At 44.1% G+C, this 18,852-nt stretch overlaps 1 protein-coding gene across 11 annotated transcripts in view; it reads left to right on the forward strand.

Annotated features, from left to right (window-relative positions):
- CNBD2 (cyclic nucleotide binding domain containing 2) overlaps positions 1-18,852 on the forward strand; it is a 54,085-nt gene that overhangs the window by 7,166 nt on the left and 28,067 nt on the right. For 7 of the 11 annotated variants that reach the window (XM_015597306.2, XM_015597303.2, XM_025039994.1 and 4 more), the window contains exons 3-8: positions 4,533-4,670; positions 7,018-7,071; positions 11,111-11,274; positions 15,142-15,298; positions 15,815-15,969; positions 17,823-17,961. In XM_015597306.2, coding sequence (XP_015452792.1) covers positions 4,563-4,670; positions 7,018-7,071; positions 11,111-11,274; positions 15,142-15,298; positions 15,815-15,969; positions 17,823-17,961 — 777 coding nt within the window. In that variant the 5' untranslated portion in view covers positions 4,533-4,562. Of the gene's footprint in view, positions 1-1,363; positions 1,781-4,532; positions 4,671-7,017; positions 7,072-11,110; positions 11,275-15,141; positions 15,299-15,814; positions 15,970-17,822; positions 17,962-18,852 lie in introns of those variants that run through there. The other 4 variants (XM_025039999.1, XM_025039998.1, XM_006921768.3 and 1 more) reach the window with 3 other exon arrangements.

Raw genomic sequence — 18,852 nt, forward strand, 5'->3', positions numbered from 1 at the left:
TTAAAAAGACCTCATTTGTGGAATTGACTCTTAACTCCATTTTATAAGGAGGAAAATGAGGTCCCACGTGGTTAAGTGATTTACCTACGATCGCACAAGAGTAGGACCAGTGCTCTTTCTGAAATTCACTCTGTAATAATTCAGTTAGAAGAGTAGGAACTAGAACAGAAATGCCACTTCCTTAATTTCTAGAACCGACTTTAATGTCTGACTTTGAGTCCCCAGCCTATCTCCTGGCAGACAACTTAATTTACATGTCTTCAGGTAAATGGAGATCTAATCCAGTAATTTTGAGGGGATATAATTTCAGGCTATTGATTTACCTTAGACCAGTTCAGAGCTCCCCAAACTTCCTGCCTCTACCTCCCCAACACTGATCTAATTCCCAGGGCAGTTACACAACCACAGCTGGCAGGAAGTGAGGTTGAAAGTGTCTGCTTTCGGGGTCTCATCAGGTTCTTGGTTCTACTTACTGGCACCCTTGTTGCCCCTTGATAGTCTGGATCCTCTCCATGTCATTTGGATCCTCAGACAACTCAGAGGACTGATGGGACACTCATCCCCCCACCCCCAGTCCATAGTCACCTGCCACCATTTCTCTTGCCTTCCCCATGCCCAGTAGTTTATCTCAGAAACCCCCAACTTTTGTAGAGGATCTTCTTGTGTTTCCTTCCTCAAGACCAGGTCTCTGGTAAAGGAGGCAAAAACTCCACACTGCTTCCCTCTTCTCTCTCTGTCTCTGTCTCTGTCTCTATTTCTGAAAATTTCTCTTCCTCTCTCTCTGAGTCCTTTGCATCTTTTCTTCAGGTAAGAGAGGAAAAACCCCAGCTCTATCTCTGCTTGCTTCTGTAAGTGGTTAGGATCTCATCCCAAGAGTAATTAATTTAGTAATTCAGAGCCTGGGTCTTTGTTCCCAGCTGTCCGGCTGTCTTCACTGTGTTCAGTTCCCTTCCATTTGGTGGTCATTTGGGGAAGAGTTGGCAGATAGGCCTAGCTAGATTGAAATGGCAAATCTGGCGGTACTTGGAGTCATAGTTTTTCGCTGATGCTTCTTATACAGCAAATTGGGATCATCAAATTGACATCTTTAGTAGGAAAAGATACTTTAGACCCTATATTCTTCTTGACTTTTGAAAGAACTTCAGAGTCATTGAGTTCAAGTCACGAAGTTCCTTTCAACATTTGGCATCCCATTTGGTTCAGGACTTCTGATTTGCTTAGTGTCCCTGATTTACTGATTAAACAAGATTTATAAGACAGTGGCCTACACCTACATTCCAGGGTCTCCAAGTTCTCAGAGTGGTCCCCAGGCTGAGGTGTTGGATGCCCCCAGCCCCAGCCTTGGAGCCGCCTGCTTTTTTTAAGATGGCCCCATGGCTCTGGCAGTCATTGAGCCACTTTGAGTTTTAGTCTCTTCATGTATGGAGTGCGTGTGAGGTCCCTCACCTTGCGGTAGTTTTGAGGATTAACTAAGATAATGCCTATGAGTGTTCAGTAAATATTAGATTCTCAGATTCTAGTTCCTCTCTTCCTTCTAGAATCCTTAATTGTGACATAAGGATGAAATTCTCTTAGCTGTTGGGTACAAAGAGTAGAGAGGAACATTGACCTTGCCACCGAGGGAAGCTATTCATTTCCATATAACTGGGGAAAGATTCTGGGGAAAGATACGTGGTCCTACCATTGAAAAGCAAAGGAGCTTGTTGTGACATTTGCTAGCTTGGGAACCATGAGGAGATATATGGTATCTCATTCCTGGCAGGTCCTGAAGAAGGAACTGGTAAGGATTGTCAAGGGCCCTGGGAGGGAAGAGTGGAAGCTTGAACAGACAGGTGTTTTGAGGAAGGGAGAGGCAGGTGTAGGAGGGGGCCTTGGGTAAATGTGGCCACCTTGTACCTTTGGAGTCATAGCATGGGTACAAAGGAAAGAGTTCCAGATTTGGCTTCAAAAAGACTGAATTCCGAGCGCTGTCCTGTAGCCTCCACACACCCCACCTCCTCCTGGAAACTGGGCAAGTCATAGGCTACACTCTGAGCTCCTGAGTCCTACTCTGTACCTACCCTTCCTGCTATTGTGAGATCCAGAGATAATCAGGCCCAGCCACAGAGTAAGTTAATAGGTTAAACTTTTGGACTCTGGAGCCAGCCTACCTTGGTTCAAATCCCTGTCACCTATCAGTCATGTGGCTAATGTTAGTATTAGGCAAGTTATTTGATTTGCTATGCCTGTTTTTTCCTCTGTAAAGGATGATGATCGTAGTAATACCTACTGCATAGATTTATTGAGGATTAAATTAGTCCATACTTATAAAGGGCTTAGCATAGTAGCATATTGTTTTCAACAAGCATTAATTTTACTAATAAAGCCTTTCCCCATATTTCCTTTAGGTTTATAATTTTTGAAGAAAATTTATTTAGATTTTTAAAATCTAAAGTGACAGGTGAAACTCCTCACCGTCCCACTCCCGTTTTCCTCACTGCTAACCACTTTCCTGAGGCTGATATATACCCTTCCTATCTATATTTTTAAATTTTATTACACATGTATGTATATATAGCAGCAATAAGTATCCATAAGCAACTATGTAGTATACAGCACATTTTAAAAAATGGTATCATAAATGGCATCATATTTCACCTTTTTCTATTCAAAATTATACATGAGCTTTACCCACATTGACATACACAGCTCTAGTGCGCTGTTCAATCCTGTGACTGTGCTATAACATTTTGATGCATTCCCCTGCTGATGGACACTTGCCACTGTTACAGTGTTCCATGATCATCTTCCTTGTGAGTATGTGTAAGCATAACGGTGCATATAATTCCTTGATTGTAAAGGACACATTCTCAACTTCTAAAAATATTGCTTCAACTTTTAAAAACATTTAAAAAAATTCCTAATCTGATAAGTATAAAATGGTATCTTATTACTTTAATTTTCATTTCCATTATTTCTAGTGGTATTCAGAATCTTTTCATTATTTATAGGTGGTTCAAGTTTTTCCTTTGAATTACCTGTTCATAGCCTTTGCTCACTTTTCTATTGGGTTATTTCTATTCATTTTCTTTTGACTTGTAGAATTTAAAAAAAAATTCCGGATAGTAATTGTTTGTAATCCTGGATAGTAATCCTTTGTTGATTATATGCATGGCAGATATATTCTTCTATTCTTCAGTTTGTCTTTTTCATTTTGTTTATGATGTCCTTATTATCAGAAGTTAAACAAAAGGTTTTAGTTTTCGCATTTTTTAAATTACGGAAAATTTCAAACATAAAAGTTGAAATTTATATAATGATCATCCCTTAGATCTAACAATCAACATTTTGCCATATTGGCTTTCTGTATTTGTGTGTGTGCACTGGTGTGTGTTTACTGAGTCATTTGAAAGTTGCATGCGTTATAACACTCTCTTAAAAATAAGAACACAACCATGGTATCACCGTAATACTAAGAAAATTAAAACAATTTCCCTATAATATCTAATATCTAGTCATATTAGATTTCCTTATTTGTTCCTAAAATGTATTTTACACCTTGTTATGATGAATTAGGGTCCAGTCAAGGTTCATAGTTTGAATTTGCTTGTATGTCTCTTGAGTCTTAATCTAGAATAGTCCCCACACTTTGTTCATTTTTCCTCAGGAAATTGACTTTTTGAAGAAACTGGGTTAGGTGACTTTTAGATTCTTTCACATTCTGGATTTGTCTCTTTGATGTTGAACTTGCTTCCTTATCCCCTGTATCTTCTTGGCAAGTAGATGACTGCCCTTACCTAAATTCGTATTCGGGATTTGTTCTCAGTTCCAATTCCAAATTCCCAGGGAAAATATTGGATGGGCCATCGTGGATTAAGCATTATGTTAGTTTTCTATTGCTGCTCTAACATATTGCCACAATTTAGTGACTTAAGACAATACAAATTTATTATCTTGTGTGGTCTAGAAGTCTGGCATGAGTCTCTCTGGGCTAAAATCAAGGTGTTAGCAGAGCTGCCTTTCTTTCTCAAGGTTCTAGGAAAAAATCCATTTCCTTGACTTTTATAGCTTCTGGAGACCACCCACATTCCTTGGCTCTCGGCTTCCTTCCTCTGTCTTCAAAGCCAGCAGTGTTGCATCTTGCTAACTGTTCTCCCTTCAGACCCATCTGATTCCCAAGTTCAGGCTCTCTGCATCATCCCTTGCCTCCTGCCACTATTTGTGCTCTTTATTTTCTGGACCAAAGTGAAAGAGTGCACATTTAACTAGAACTAGGCTGCTAAATGTTTTAACTACTCGTTCCTGGAGAAGGGGATGCCCCCATTTGTAGTAGTTGCCAATATTTATGTGGCATAAACATTCCCACCATGGGCAATTTCAAGCTATCAACATGATTTCAGTAGTCTTGAAAACTTCCTGAAAATGTAACCATCGCTCTAGCACACCATTGCATTTAATCCTGTTCCGTTTCACCTAGCTTGGCACCATCCGGCCCGCTGCTGATGGTTGAGAACAGACGGTTTCCACTGCTCTTGTTTCTTTTGTTTCCACAGGGGCTGTACCAGCTCATCCTGGATATCATTATGATGATCCGAGTGTGTAAAATGTTCCGCCAAGGCCTCAGGGGATTCCGGGAATATCAGATCATTGAGAATCCTCACCGAAGGCACCCTGTCTTCTCCTTTTGGGATGTAAGCAGCTAGGCTCAGCAGGATTTGGAGGTTTAAGGGGTTACTATAATTAGCACCCCACTTTCCAGCCCAAGTTCTGTACCAACTGAGAGAGAAGGCAAAGGATAAAGCAGATGGGAGACCCAACTGTTACTTTTATTAATGATGAGATTTATATTGAGAAGATGACTTGTATCATCAAGTGAGAGGGTTACCTAATACCGAATCCCGGCGTTAGACAGCCTTGCATACACAGTCACACGCAGTGCTGGGCCATGGCAGCCTCCACTGTAGCAGCAGGGCCTTCTGCCCTAAACTTCCAGCAGAGAGAGCAGAGCGGAATGTGGTCTCAGAGGAAAGGAGGAGGGGGTGATAATGCCTAGTGTTTCCTTCCAAATCCACTAAGGAGTTTAAGTCACTCCTCAGTGTGGAAGGAGAGGGGCCAGTAGTGTTCAATGAGTACAACTTCCTCCATGTGGAAAGGGAGAGGGGAAGAAATCGTCACCATTCCAGAGGTGATCAAAAGAGCCTGAAGAAGTCCACTTGGGGTTTTATGAATGCCCAACTGTTCACCTTCTCTATCTTCTTTCCTGTCCTCCCACTTAAACAAGAAGGGAACATTTGCAGGGCCTGTGCAACTCTGGTGACTATGGTTTTTAGATTTTCTAGAGGGTCCCAGTTTCAAATATTTTACCCCAGTGGTAGATTACGAGCCCATTTTTGGTTCAGAAAAGTTGATCACTATTCTGTTAGCTTGTTCTGGTTCCCCAAAGTTACGTTCATTACTGTCCAGGGCTCCAAAGTTTCCCCAGCCAATACCTGGACAAACCCTGCCTATTTTTCTGTTATGCCAATGGTGACTAGATGCTGCCTCTGCCTCCCTGCTGCAACCAGCAGCTCACTCCAAAATATTTTCCAAAATGTTTTCTGAAGGATAGCAGCCAAGGAAAGAAGTGCATGTGTGTGTGTGTTGCGGGGGCGGGGAGGGGGGTAATGGGAGAAAGGAAGGTGGTCTTGGATTGGTTTCGGAGGGGCGAGCTGGTAATGTAACTCTGTGTGTGGCTTCGTTTAAGATGTAGCAGGGAGGAGGGGCCCGTGGGCCAGCTAGAGAGGAAAAGACATTCAGATATACTTTGAAGACACTATGCTGGCCAAACCAAACAAGTCTGCAGCCATATTCTGCCCTGTAGTTGGGCCATGAGATGGGAAAGGATGAATTAGAAGAATTGTGACCTGAGAGACAAGGTGAACTCTCAGTATGGACATTCTGACTCAGGGTGTCATGCACTGGAGAAGTGAAGGGCACTGGAGACCAGGAGTCTTTGGTTACCAGCAGACCTGGGCTGATGTCTGGGCAACTGGAAGCTGAAGATCAGTGTCAGGCTTGTCATTGGGAGGGTGGCCTTGAGTAGAGCAGAAGCCTTTCAAGGGCAGCTTGTGGGGGTCATATGGCTGCTGCGCAGAGAGCGAGGGGCCTGGGGCATAGGGTTGGGTGGAGAGATTCATAGACTGGTTTTTAGTAGAGTATGTGAATCCAGATCTTTCTGAACACCACCCCTTTCCTTCATTGGTTCCCCTGAGTAGAACCACGTGGATACCCAAACTCTGGAGAAAGATATGAGATACACCTAGAGAGATGAATGGGGGTCCTGGTTGGCCCAAGATGGTGGTCAGGACCTTGTTTGTCCCTTTTCTTCCCCCTCAACTTCCCCTACATATTTTCCCTCTCTCTCTCTGCCCGCTTCTCTACTCTTACCACATCTTTTCTGCATCTTTTAGGAGGTAGGGGTGGATTAATTCATCTCTAAGACCTCTTATACCTCCTCCTCCTGGCCACCCTCTAGACGAGGACCATTCACCTGCTGTGTGACCTTAGGCAAGTTCCTTCTCTCCCTTCAAGTCTAAAACAGGGCTTAATACCTGCTTTGTCCTGAAGATGAAATGGAGTCGATAAGGAAGATGTGCTGTGCCTGGCTTGTTACAGGCATGCAGTGAGGTCGGCTTCATTTCTTCCATCTTAATCCCTCCTTTCTGTTTTTTCCCTTCTATATTTTCCTATTTGTTTGCTTCTTTTTCCCTCTTCCTTTCTTTTTCCATTCTTCTTCTTTTTCTCTTCTTTTCCCTCTCCCCTCCCTCATCTTTCTCTCCCCTCACACTAGTATATTGTCGATACTGCACCCAAATCTTGTGCTGAGTTGGGGCTTTTGAGAGGAGGTGGCCATGGGAAGCCCAGCTGCTAGGAGGTTTCCCAGCGCTCCCTGCCTACTATGGTGGTCCAGTTGCATAGAAAGGTTTCAATGCAGAATTATAGTAGCTGTCTTGCTGATCTTCCTTTCTGTCCCCTACTTTTTTTTTTTTTCTTTTTCAGAAAAAGAAACAAGGCCGGATCACATTTGATACCATGGACTTCGTTGCAGAGTCGGTATGCATAGTTCTGACCTTGATGTTGAGAATTTTCTTTCAGCTTCATAGCCTGGAAGGAGCACCGGGCTGGGCATGAGGACAGCTGGGTTTGGTTCAGGTTCTGTCACCAACCCAGTCTGTCACCCTGAGTTAGCCACTTAGTTTCCTCATCTATAAAATAGCTGATCTCAGTGATCCCTTCTAGTCCTGGCATTTTAAGACTGTGAGTCCCTCTAAACTCATTGTTGCTTTACAGCTTGAGCAGAACCAGCAGGAGAGAGCTCCTGCACTCGGATCTGTGGGAAAACAAGCAGAAGGCAAAGAACAGGATTTGAGAGCACGAGACAGAGAAGAAAAAATCAGGGTAGTAGGAAGAGCCCTGGCCTGTGTGAGAATTCTGGCTCAAACTCTTTGAGAGACACTGGGCGCACTTGTCTCTTCCTAGGTATAGAATGGCCATTCTGATAAGGAGATGCCATACCCGGATGAGGCTTTGGATTGTGTGACTTGTTCTCTGAATTTCAAGGATCATGGTTATGTTCCCAACTTCTCCCTACCAAATCCTGGATATTAATTAAAATTTAAAATTACATTTAAAATTTCAAGGGACCTACGTATTTATAGGGAAGATCTGAAATTCTTACCAGTGTAGACCTGACTCAACCCTGCCCTGGAGTGCCATACTGGTTTTTCTGTCAGGGAAAGGGGGCAGGACAAAGCTTTATAACTGTTACCAAGACCACTTGTCACCCTGCCCCACCTCTTTCTCCCCTTGGAGCCTATGTGTGACTTCTGTTGTGACTTCTGTTGCCTGCCTCTCCTGGGCATTATCTAATTTCTCATGCCTCATTATGTACGAAGCATAATTAAGTCATCCAAATTCTGGGTTTCTTTAACATTCCAGACTGGCCAGTGTCTGACACTGGGCCTAAAATTTACCTAAAGTTTGCCCTTCAGATAGGAGAAACTAGGGGCTTCTCTGAGAGCCACAGAACTCTAGAGATGAAAGCAATTTTGTGCATAGCAGTAGAGGGAGAGAAGAGGGTACAGAGGAAAAATCCATTATATAAGCAAGGCCTCTCAGCCTCCTGAATGAGTTGTGTCTGACTCTGGCTCCAACAGGGAGATGAAGAGTAGAGACCCAATTTAAAAACATGTCTTTTGAGTGAGTAATGGGTACCGGTTTCTTTTTAGGGTGATGAAAAGGTTCAAAGACTATTGTGATGGTTGCACAATTCTGTGAATACACTAAAAATTCATTGTATTGTATAATTTAAATAGTGAATCATATGGTATGTGAATTATATCTCAATCAAGCTAATACACACCCACACACACATTTATGCATATATAACCTGCCGCTCAGGAAGCATTTGGATTGTGACTGGATTGTGACTAAACTTCAGTATAGCCATATTGGGACTCTGCTAAAACTAAACTTCTCAAGAAGAATCCTTGGAATTATAGAGATTTAGAATTTAGACTCATTTATTATAGCAATTGTGAGACTTTGGAAACAATGGGCGCATTTCACATAACAGTTTAAAAAAGAACATTGAGTGCAAAATGAATTAAATAAATGATGTCTGCAGTCTGACATGTAAATAAAACGAAAACAATTCTATATATATTTTGTGGGCACATGTATAAGTATATAATAATGTATAAAGATGGTAAACTCTGGTGGTGGAGAGCAGATCCAGATTAGACATGATATGGTACAAAGGGATTTTAACCATCTATATTCTGATTTTTAATGGAAAATATAGTCATGTATTACTTGTGTTATTTTCAAAGAATTTATTTATACATTAGAAAAAGAGAGGAAACAAGTATACCGGATGTTAACGGCCAGCTCTGGGTGCTGGGATGAAGGGCAGTCCCCCTTTTTTTCCTTTATCCTTCCTGTGTGCTAGAGGAACACAGCGAGGGGACTGCTGGCATGAAGCTCGTGAGGGTGAGCGTGCTGAGAAATGGTGTTCAGGAAGCAGGCTGGGGCCAAGTCTTCCAGGCCCTGCTTGAATTATATTCCCTTTTTTTTTTTTTTTTCCCCGAGTCCCTAAGGTAGTCCTAGATCTGTCTCTGGTTATGAGGAATAGGTTGTATAACATTCTCACCTACAGTTAAGGAGCTGATTAGGAGTTTAGGTCATAATAAGTTAAATAACAGAGTCAGTTCTATAGGAACCCAGAAAAGGAGCTTTCTAAGGGTTGGGGATAGTGAGGAAGATTTCCTGAAGGAATCAGAGCCCCAAATGAGCCTGAAGCATCAGTTCGGTTCATAGAAGCCAGGGGAACCAGGATTTTTGTCCTAAATGGACCCTGTGATAGAAATCCCAATGGATTACTAATAGCAAAAGAGAGTTAGAAAGGAGAAAGATTGGATTTAGACCATGAAAATGGCCAGCAACACTTCCGTAGCCCTTGCCGTGTGCCAGGTACATTGTAAGCCTGCTATTTATACATATAGTTTCTGCTATTATCGGATAGGGGAACTGAGTCTCAGAGAGAAGTGACTTGTTCCAGGGCACACAGCTCGGAAATAGGAGGCCAAAGTTCAAATCTAGGCACCTGGCACCAGAGCCCACGAGCTTTTAATCACTGAGCCACACAGCCTTTCTGAGTAAATATGCAAGGCTTCGGATTTGTTGTTCTAATGTCCAGCATTCCTTATCATGTCCACTTTCATTTAGTTTCTGTGACAATTACTATTTTTCAGCACTGCCGACATTCATTCTTCCCATAAATGTTATCTAGAGCACCCACTACATGTGAGGAATTATTCTAGAGTGGTAGACAAGATAGATGAGGCCACTGTCATGTGTACATTGGGGCTTATATTCTCGCCTACCTTTGTCCCACAGACCTTTCTGAGATAATGGAAATATTCAGTAGTTTGTGGTGTCCAGTGCAGTAGCAGATACAGGTAGCTGTTGAGCACTTGAGTGACCGAGGAACTTATCTTTTATCTAATTTAAATTAAATAGCCACCTGTGGCTGTTGGCTGCCATATTGGACAGTGCATTCTAGATTGTGCGTTTGTGTGTGGGAGAATAGGAAAATGACAAATATACACATTAACAAAAAGGAATAAATAATTTCAGAAAGTATTAAATGCTTTGAAGAAAAGGATTCAGAGCTTATAGGGTGCCAGGAACAGGCCCTGCTATTTTAGCTTAGATGATCCAGTAGGGACTCCTGGAGGAGCTGAGAGCAGAATAGGAAGGAGGGGCCAGTCATATTCATGGGAAAATCCAGAGGAAGAACGTTCCAGGCAGAGGAAACAGCCCAAAAGGACTGCAAGACAGAAGTGAGCTTGGCACCTGTAAGAGTCAGAAGGCTAGAGACTAGAGAAGGAAGAGGTGAAGCAGGAGATGAGGATGGAAGGGTGTAGAGAGGTAGGGAGTCAGACCATGTGGGCTCCTAGGCTGTGGTATGGAGTTAGGATTTTACTTAAGTGCAATGGGCTGCCAGTGAGGGTGTTAACCCCTTAAGTACCATTTCCTCAGCAGATGGGAGTGGTGGGTGAATGGGTAGATCTGCTTGCCCACTGGTCCAAGAGTTCTGGTTCATGAGAGTTAGCTAATAGTCTCTGTAGGTTCTCTGGTTCTTAGTCTTCTGTAGCATGCAGAGGTGCAGGCTGAGGCAAGGGAGGTGTCCCCTGACTGCAGTATGTATGTGCTAAAGGATCCCTGGAGCCCAGGGAGCCCATGTTGCCTGGTGCAGGGAGACAATGAATGGCAGTGGCACTATGGTTAGTAGCTGGGGATATAGGTCGTGGAAGGTAGCAGATCTAGGTTCTAATCCTGCCTGAGTGTCTTTATCTGTCATTTGGAAATAATAATAGTGCCTCACTTCTTGGGCTGGGCGAAGATACAGTGAGATGGTATGTGTTAAGATGCATATGCCGGTGTGTGGCACACAGTAAGCACTTACTCCATGTCAACCACTATCATGCGGGGAGTGGGAAAGTATAAAAGCAGGAGTGTGGGGAGTTGCCCTCTCGCCCATGGGGGAAACTGCTGGGTTCAATGTGTCACTCTAGCTCTCTCTTTCCAGGGTTACTTCCCTCTAAAGGCCATCGAAATAGCACAGAAGAAGCCTTCCTGGAGGACAGACCAGGAGATCCAGATCCTCTGTAACACCTTGCAGGTTATAGGGAGCTACCGGAACTACTCTCATTCCCTGCAGCTGCTCCTGGCCAAAGTCATGCGCTTTGAACGGTCAGTGAGGGGCACACCCTTTGGCTCCTGGGCTGGGGCTGGGCTGGGCAGAAAGAGTCAGGCTGAGAAGGCCATGGCAGGTCTGCCAGCCTCTCCATGGAGTGTCAGCCATGGAAAGCTGTCTGCCAGTTCACCTGAGTGCTCACTGTTATGAGTTGATTTCATGTATTTATTGAGAGTCTACCCAGAATTAAGAAGCCACTGAATCTGGAGAGGATCTGGTAGGAACCTCAAAAAGGTCCAATTCCCTCATTTTTCAGATGAGAAAACTGAAGCTCAGAAGGGGAAAATGATTCATCCTAGGTCACCCAAATAAGTAGCAGAGCTGGTACTCAAATCCAGGCCCTAAAAGCCAGAATAGATCACAGGTGATTGTACTACATCCATATAGGAACCAGGACAAGGGTCTTGAACTCAGATGAGAAAAAAAATTGTACCTGTATTTTCATTAACCTCTAAATGAAATTTATCATTTCCTTCAATCCTGGGTATAGGTAACAAACTACTGTAGTGTTAGATATTCTTATGACTTTTTCACTAAAAGAAATCATGGATATTTTTACATCGTATTCACGTTCCTGTAGATTCTTGAAAAACAGTTTATGTTCATTGTATCTTTGAAAATACGGTAGTTATTAGATATGCTGCTAGATCTTATTATTTGATACCTTAATAAAGATGCTCATTTATTACTATATTGCAAATATGGGTTTTCATTAACTGTAATTCTGATATATTTTATTTTATACATTTAAGATGTTATTCTGTGAAGGTTTCATCAGCTTGTCAAAAGGCCCATGTCACAAAAAGTGACATGTAAGTACCTTGTACTAGAGAAGTTTAAGAAGTACATGTGGAAATATTGCTATTTCCAGGACATTTCACTGGCTTATGGGGGACAGCCTAGCAGAGTATTTGAGGTAAGGCCTGTCTTGAAAATCCAGGATGCAAGGTTTGTGCCCTGATATCTTCCTTCATGGAGCACATAATCACAACTAAGTACAGATTATGACCCTTTATGAATCATGCAGTATTCATTCTGCAGATAATAAGCCATGGGGGGAGATAACTCTTTAACTAGCTTGACCAAAAGAGTTTCACAGCAGAGGTGGCATTTGAACAGGTAGATCTGACAGGTGGAAGTGTAGACAAGGACATTCCGGGCAGAGGGAACCATCTGCTTTGTCCTAGCCCAGTGAAGAAGAGCAAGTCATTGCTATCTTAAAGTAAGATTCCATGGCAGGCAGAATGGTGTCATGGAAAGAAAAATAATCATGGAGCTAGAAGCTCTGGAATTTAATGCCATATCTGCCCCGCTGTGACCTCAAGCAAGCCACTTAACCTTTCTGAGCCTAGTATCCTCATCAGTGAAATGAAGGTAATAATATGGCTTTTGTATAGATCAAAAGAGGGTCGTTGTTAAAGCCAGTTATTGATTATTGCCTGGACTGGGAATTAGCAGATTAGATAGGATCCTTCCAGTGGCAAGTTGCAAGGCAGAAAATGCAGCCCAAGGAGATGCATCGGTGGCTCATGTATCTGAAAAATCCCGGGATAGTCCTCCAGGTTCAGGCTCAGCTGGCCTCAGGGGCTCAAAGTCACCAGGACTCAATGTCTGTCTGTCTGTCTCCATCTCTTGGTTCTTCATAGCATAAGCCACCTTCTCAGCTAGACTCTTTTCTCATGGTGGCAAGATGGCTGCTCCAGCTCCAGCTCCAAACTTCCATTCTTCTGGTTTCAGTCCATTGGGAAAGAGAGACTATTTTAGTCCCTCAGACTAGAGCCTTGGGATCAGTTTTTTTTTTTTCCTGAACCAGATTGGCTCTGCTTGAATTATCAGTGGGTAGTGATGCTCTGATTGTCTTAAGAGTCAAGAAAGGGTGTTTTCCCCAAAGCAAAATCAGGGTGCAGTTGGTAGAAAAAGGTGACCAGATGCTTGGCATAAAAACAATAGATGTCTGCTCTAGGAGATTCAGGTTCTAGTGCTGACTCAAGTGTGACTCATTGTGTGACCTTCAGCAAGCCGTGGATTCCTCATCCCCAAAATATAAATTGAGCTCGATGGCCTCTGAGGGTCTTTCTGGCTACAGCTGTAGGAGCCTACACTTGAATGAACACATGCTCTTTCCTCTCCAAAGTCTTATTTCCTGGCTGAATGTGCCTGCCTTCTTCCATCTGGTCATTGTCATCTGGGCCATCTCCTCTTTCTTACATTGACAGAGCCTCTGGTTTGTATCCCAACAAACCAGGCTTCCCTCTGGTTTGTATCCCAACAAAGTTACTCACTCCAGCTACTGACTCCAGCCTAATGTAGTACTCAGTCCATCTGTCCTCTGTTTCCTGCCCCCAGCAGTTTGCTGCAGGGTCCTAAGGTCAGGGGGTACTCTGGAAGCTCAGAAGAGGAGATGCTGCTATGGGTTGAGTCAGGGAGGGCTTCCTGGAGGAGGTAGACCTAAGCTGGACCTTTTGCTCCTTTAAAGACTTCGAATAGGTGAATAAGAGAGGAAAGGCCATTCCAGGCATTAGAGCAATGTGAACAAATTGATGGAACAAATTGATTAACACTTGGCCTGTGCAGAGGGTTGGCTCTTCTGCTGCTTGGTAGCTCAGTGAAGAGGGGAAGAAGACAGAGGAGGACCTGCTGAGAGAAGTGCAGAGAGACTGGAGTTATGGGAAATGGCAGCAGACTGGAAAACACTGAATCCTGCCATTGGGGCACTTCTACAAAGGCCACTGACTCATCAGATCTTGGCAGAGAGACTAAAGGGCAGACTTTGGGCTTCCCATTGCCTTCTTGGTAAAGTCCAACTTAGCCCAGCTTTTGAAGTCCTTTGTGATTGGACTGAGCCAAATCTCTCTCCCACTACTCCCCTGACCACCACCTCGTCTCCCATTTTCCTCTCTAATGGAGCTTATGGTCATTCCTTTGAACATGCCATGCTTCCAGCCACCTCTGTGCCTTTGGACATGGTGGTCCCTCTGCCTGGGATGCACTTCCATCTCTCTCTCTACCTGGATGACTCCAGAAACCATCCTAGCGCTTTCTCTGACCTTCTTAAGCTGGGTTAAATGTCCCTTCTCTGTGCTTCTGAATTAGCCTGTGCTTACCTATTGTAAAGCATTTTTAAATTTTATTTATCTCCTGTACTTGGCCATAATTTTGAGAATGAAATCTGTGTCCTTTACTGCTGTGCCTGACAGACACAGTTGGAATTTATTTAACTTACTGAATGAATGAAGGAAATGAATGAATATTGAAAGAAGTGAGATTTGAGCTTGCATTTGAAATACAGAAACTTCTCTCTGAGCTTAAGCACTAACTCCTAGTTTGCTCTGGACCTGTGTACTTCTACCCCAAAGGTTCCCAGTTGGGTAGTGAGTTCTTGGGGACCATATTAAGACCATTTATCTGTCTCTTTCTAGGTATACTCATCTGCATTTTACAGGTAAGAGAAACTGAAGTTCAGAAAGGGGATATGAGTTGTCCAGTGGCAAAAGCTAGGGGCAGAATGAGAATTGGGATCCTGGTCTGGCTCTGAAGCCAATGCTCTTAATCAATTAGCTACTCATCCATTGCTTTCAGCATTCATTTATTCATTTATTCCATGACATTTACTATGTACCTAAGCAGACTGACAGAGGCTCCGCTCTCAGGAAGCTTCTAACAGAGGCAGGTAGTATACTAGATAAGTGTTAGTGAAGAAGTCCAACTTGATAGGGCTGGGACTGGGCTCTTCTGAGGTCCCTTCTGGTCCCAGTCTGTGCTTTTGTACTCCAGAACAAAGAGCACAACCAGTCCAGATCTCCTCCCAGCATGGACCGGGCTCCGTATTGCTACCAGATCAACTGGCCATGGTCTTTTCCCAGGTTTGGTCGCAGGCGTGTGATCATAAAGAAGGGGCAGAGGAGCAGCAGCTTTTATTTCATCTATCTGGGCAGAGTTGCAGTGACAGAGGATGAAGATGGCAGCAGTGCCTTTCTAGACCCCCATCCATTGTTGCTGCACAAGGGTGACTGTTTTGGGGTAAGCATGGGGGAAGGGCCTGGCTTCCTGCGGTGGGGTTGAGGTGTGAGAGGATTCCTGCTAGAACCTCTCAGCCAATTCCAGTCCTGTCTTATACTCCGTCCTGCCTTATACTCTTGTGCAAGTCACTGCCCAGAGCCCTTACCTGTCAAATGCCAATTGAGGTGGACCAAGTGATGGCCAAGGACAGCCTCTTCATTTGTGACGTTTAAGGAGTATGTTCCCTAGTAACAATATAGTGACTCCTCAGTGAGGTGTCTCCAGCTTCCTTTCTCTGGCCTGGTCAAGCTTGTTGCCTCTTTTTCCACAGGCAGCGTATTAAGAGGGAGGAATGGGCCCACAGAAGTAGGGAATGAGCAGGACCACAAGGTGGGCCAGGAAACCCACAGCCTGGGGAGGAGACATTTCGGAGGGTGGAGGGATAGGGGTGGAGATGGAAGCAGGAGAGAGAGGTGCAAGGCTGCAAGCAGGAAGCCATTGGTGGTCTCTCACTTGTCTTTGCCTTTTTCTACCCAGCAGGAAGTGAGTCTTCTGAGTTCTTCAGTAAGGAAGGCCACCGTGGTCTGTATGGAAGAAACAGAGTTCTTGGTTGTTGACAAAGAGGATTTCATTGCTAATAAGCTGGAACAGGAACTTAAAAAGAATGCTAATCATCAGTTTGAATTTTTTAGGTAACTTTATCATTAGCCAGCACCTTCCCCCTAGGTGTTTATTAGATGCCTAACTTTGTCTCAGGCCTGGTGGGAAACTCTGGGTACTAGTCTCTCTGCCTGGAATGTTCTTCAGTACCCGCTTCCCATATAACTTCTCTGTCTAGCAAACCCCTACTATACCTTCAGATCTCAGCTCAAATATCCCTTCCTTGTGGGATAGTAATATTAGAATGACTAACATTTACTGAACACTTGCTAGGCCAGGAAAGACGCTAAGCCCTTTGTACCACCTGCCTTATCTAATCTCACATTCAGGCCTGTGAGGATGTTTCATTCTCCCCAGTCTATGGGTTAGGGAACCAAGTCTCAGGATGGGGATGTCCCAGAATGTCTGATTTCAGAAGTCCCTGGCCCTCACTGCCCCACTTCACTAAGCAACCCCACTACCCTCACCCGAGAATAGAGTGTGCCCCCTCAACGCTTTTATCACACCATGTTTCCTTAAAACCCCATCCAAACTGTAGTTCTTGGTTATATACTACTTTCTTTATAGTTTATTTGCCCCATCAGACAGTATGGTGGCAAGGCCAGATCTGCCCTTTTTCCACTGTAATCCCCATCTTGTCACAGTGCCAGGCACATGCGGGTGCTTATGTTTAGTTACTCACCCTTAGGAAAAGAGTGAAAGTCAAATGAAGCGTCTGCACTGGCACTGAGAATACAGGTTGTAGGTTGCAGGCTATAGAGAAGCATGAGGGACAGAGGGTCCCTGTGGACTAGAGCTGAGAGAGAGCTTCATAAAGGGGCTAGAGCCCGAAAAGAGGTGAATTTATTCCCCAAGAGAGTAGTAGTTCATTTGTTCATACAGTGAAAAAATAGAGCTGAGTTCCTTCCAGTCTCAGCTCTTAGGCGTATGGGCCACATGACCCTAGATAGGTCATTTCACTTCTCCAAGCTTTAATTTTCCGCTCTGTGAAATGGGGATAATGATTCCTCTCTTTCAAGGTCATTTGATCCTTTGATCCTTTGTAAGGATCAAATGAGATCACAGGAAGTATGTGGTCCAGTGCTTGGCACATAGTAGGTGCTCCTTTTGTGGTGTCCCCACTTTCCTTCCAGTGTCTCCAGACCCTCTCTTTGTCTGGACGTGGCACCATCCTGTTCCCCTTTGGTGCCCTAGATGAAACTCGGTGCCCTCAGTGCCCCCAGTAATGCCCGAGTCACTAAGTTCTGAGCTCGTAATCTGTTGGAGCAGTGAAAAATCTAAGACGATTGGTAGTACCCCCATGAGGGTGTGTATAGGGAAAGGCAAACCCGAGTATGTGGTGTGTGAGGTCAGGGGAAGGGGCAGTCACTGCGGTGGGCCTTCAACCACAGGGAACAATCTGACAGAGAGAGGAGAGTCCAGATACTTCCCCAGGACTGAATATTTGGAGCCAGAGGAGATAGGCAGGAATGAGCTGTCCAAACCAAAGGTAGGGCCAGGACTGCTGGGCTAGGGGGCAGAATAGCTGGTGAGCTGAAGCGAGGCACTCTTGGGGTGTCTTAGCAAGCCACAGGGTTGAAGGGGATGGAGCTGGAGAAAGTTCTGGAGGAACAGAAATGAGAGATCACACAGCTGGTGGTTTACACTGGTGTATCTGAGGAGCAGCAGAGGGGCATGGGCTGGAGGGGGGAGCCTGGAGAAGAGGGCAGAGGGAGCCAAAGTGGGAGGTAATAGACTGGTTACAGGCTAGGGGATAGGAGGGCGTGTGAAATCTACCTCAGACATTTGCAAGAACAGGAGAACATGCTCCCTATCTGGAAATTGCTAAGAGCTGTGCAACTACTGTGGTGGAGGGTAATGGATTCTAACAGGCCTTTCCCTTCAGGAAGATGGATCTGTTTCAGTCATGGTCTGATGAGAAGGTCTGGGAGCTCGTGATCCTGGGGAAGAAAGAGAAGTTCTCGTATGGGCAGCTGATCTCAAAAGACTTTGTCAATTTGTCCTCCATCGTGTTTATCTGCAAAGTAAGAGGTCTGGGCTGGGGGTGTGAACCTGGGAAGGGTAGACCTAGTATGACATCTTGTGGCCAGAAGGACGAGGTCTGAGCCCTGTTCTGCAACACTGCAATTCACGGCCTTTTCTGAGTTCCCATTTTCTAGCTACGAAAGGCAAGTGACACATTACCTCCCTCAGCTGGTTGCTGTGAACTTTAAGCTACATAGCTGTTATATTAGAAAGAGGGGTCAACGGGGTGCCCACATCTTGAGCTCATAGATGTATTTATTTATATACAGATACATATTTAAATTATGCATTTGGCTCTTGAGTCTTAAGGATGCCAGATCACTTTTTAAGATTATAATCTTTAAATTGTAAAAATGATTATGAGCATATTATGAAACTTTCTGGAAAGAGGGAAGAAATCACGCGTAAGTTAATCACCTCAGAGTAGATTTTAAAAAAGTGGAATTGTGTGCTATCATCATTTTTATGGCTCATGCTTTCCAAAAGGAAGGATCCACTATATCTAGCTCCCAGCAACATCATCTTCACCTGTGCCGCCTTACCTCTGCCAGGCTTGCCAGTCACTTGCACAAGTTTTCCAATTTAATAGATAGCAGTTGCTGCCTCTTTTATATTTATATTTTTTCTGAGTACTAGTGAGATTAATCCTGTTTGTTTATAATCCATACTTTGCCTTTGCAAATTGCTTTATGTCCTTTGCCAACTTCTCCGTTGGTTGATAATGAAAACCTAACATTTCCTGAGCGCTTACTGTGTACCAGGCTGTGTGCTTCATTTCAGTCTCCCAGCAGTGAGACTTGAAGGAGGTTGGTATTATCATTATTCCCATTTACAGAGGAGGAAACTGAGGCAACAGAAACGTTAAGTGGCTCATCCAAGGTCACGCAGTG

This window comes from Pteropus alecto, unplaced genomic scaffold, assembly GCF_000325575.1.
Source record: "Pteropus alecto unplaced genomic scaffold, ASM32557v1 scaffold45, whole genome shotgun sequence".
Taxonomy (NCBI): Eukaryota; Metazoa; Chordata; class Mammalia; order Chiroptera; family Pteropodidae; genus Pteropus; species Pteropus alecto.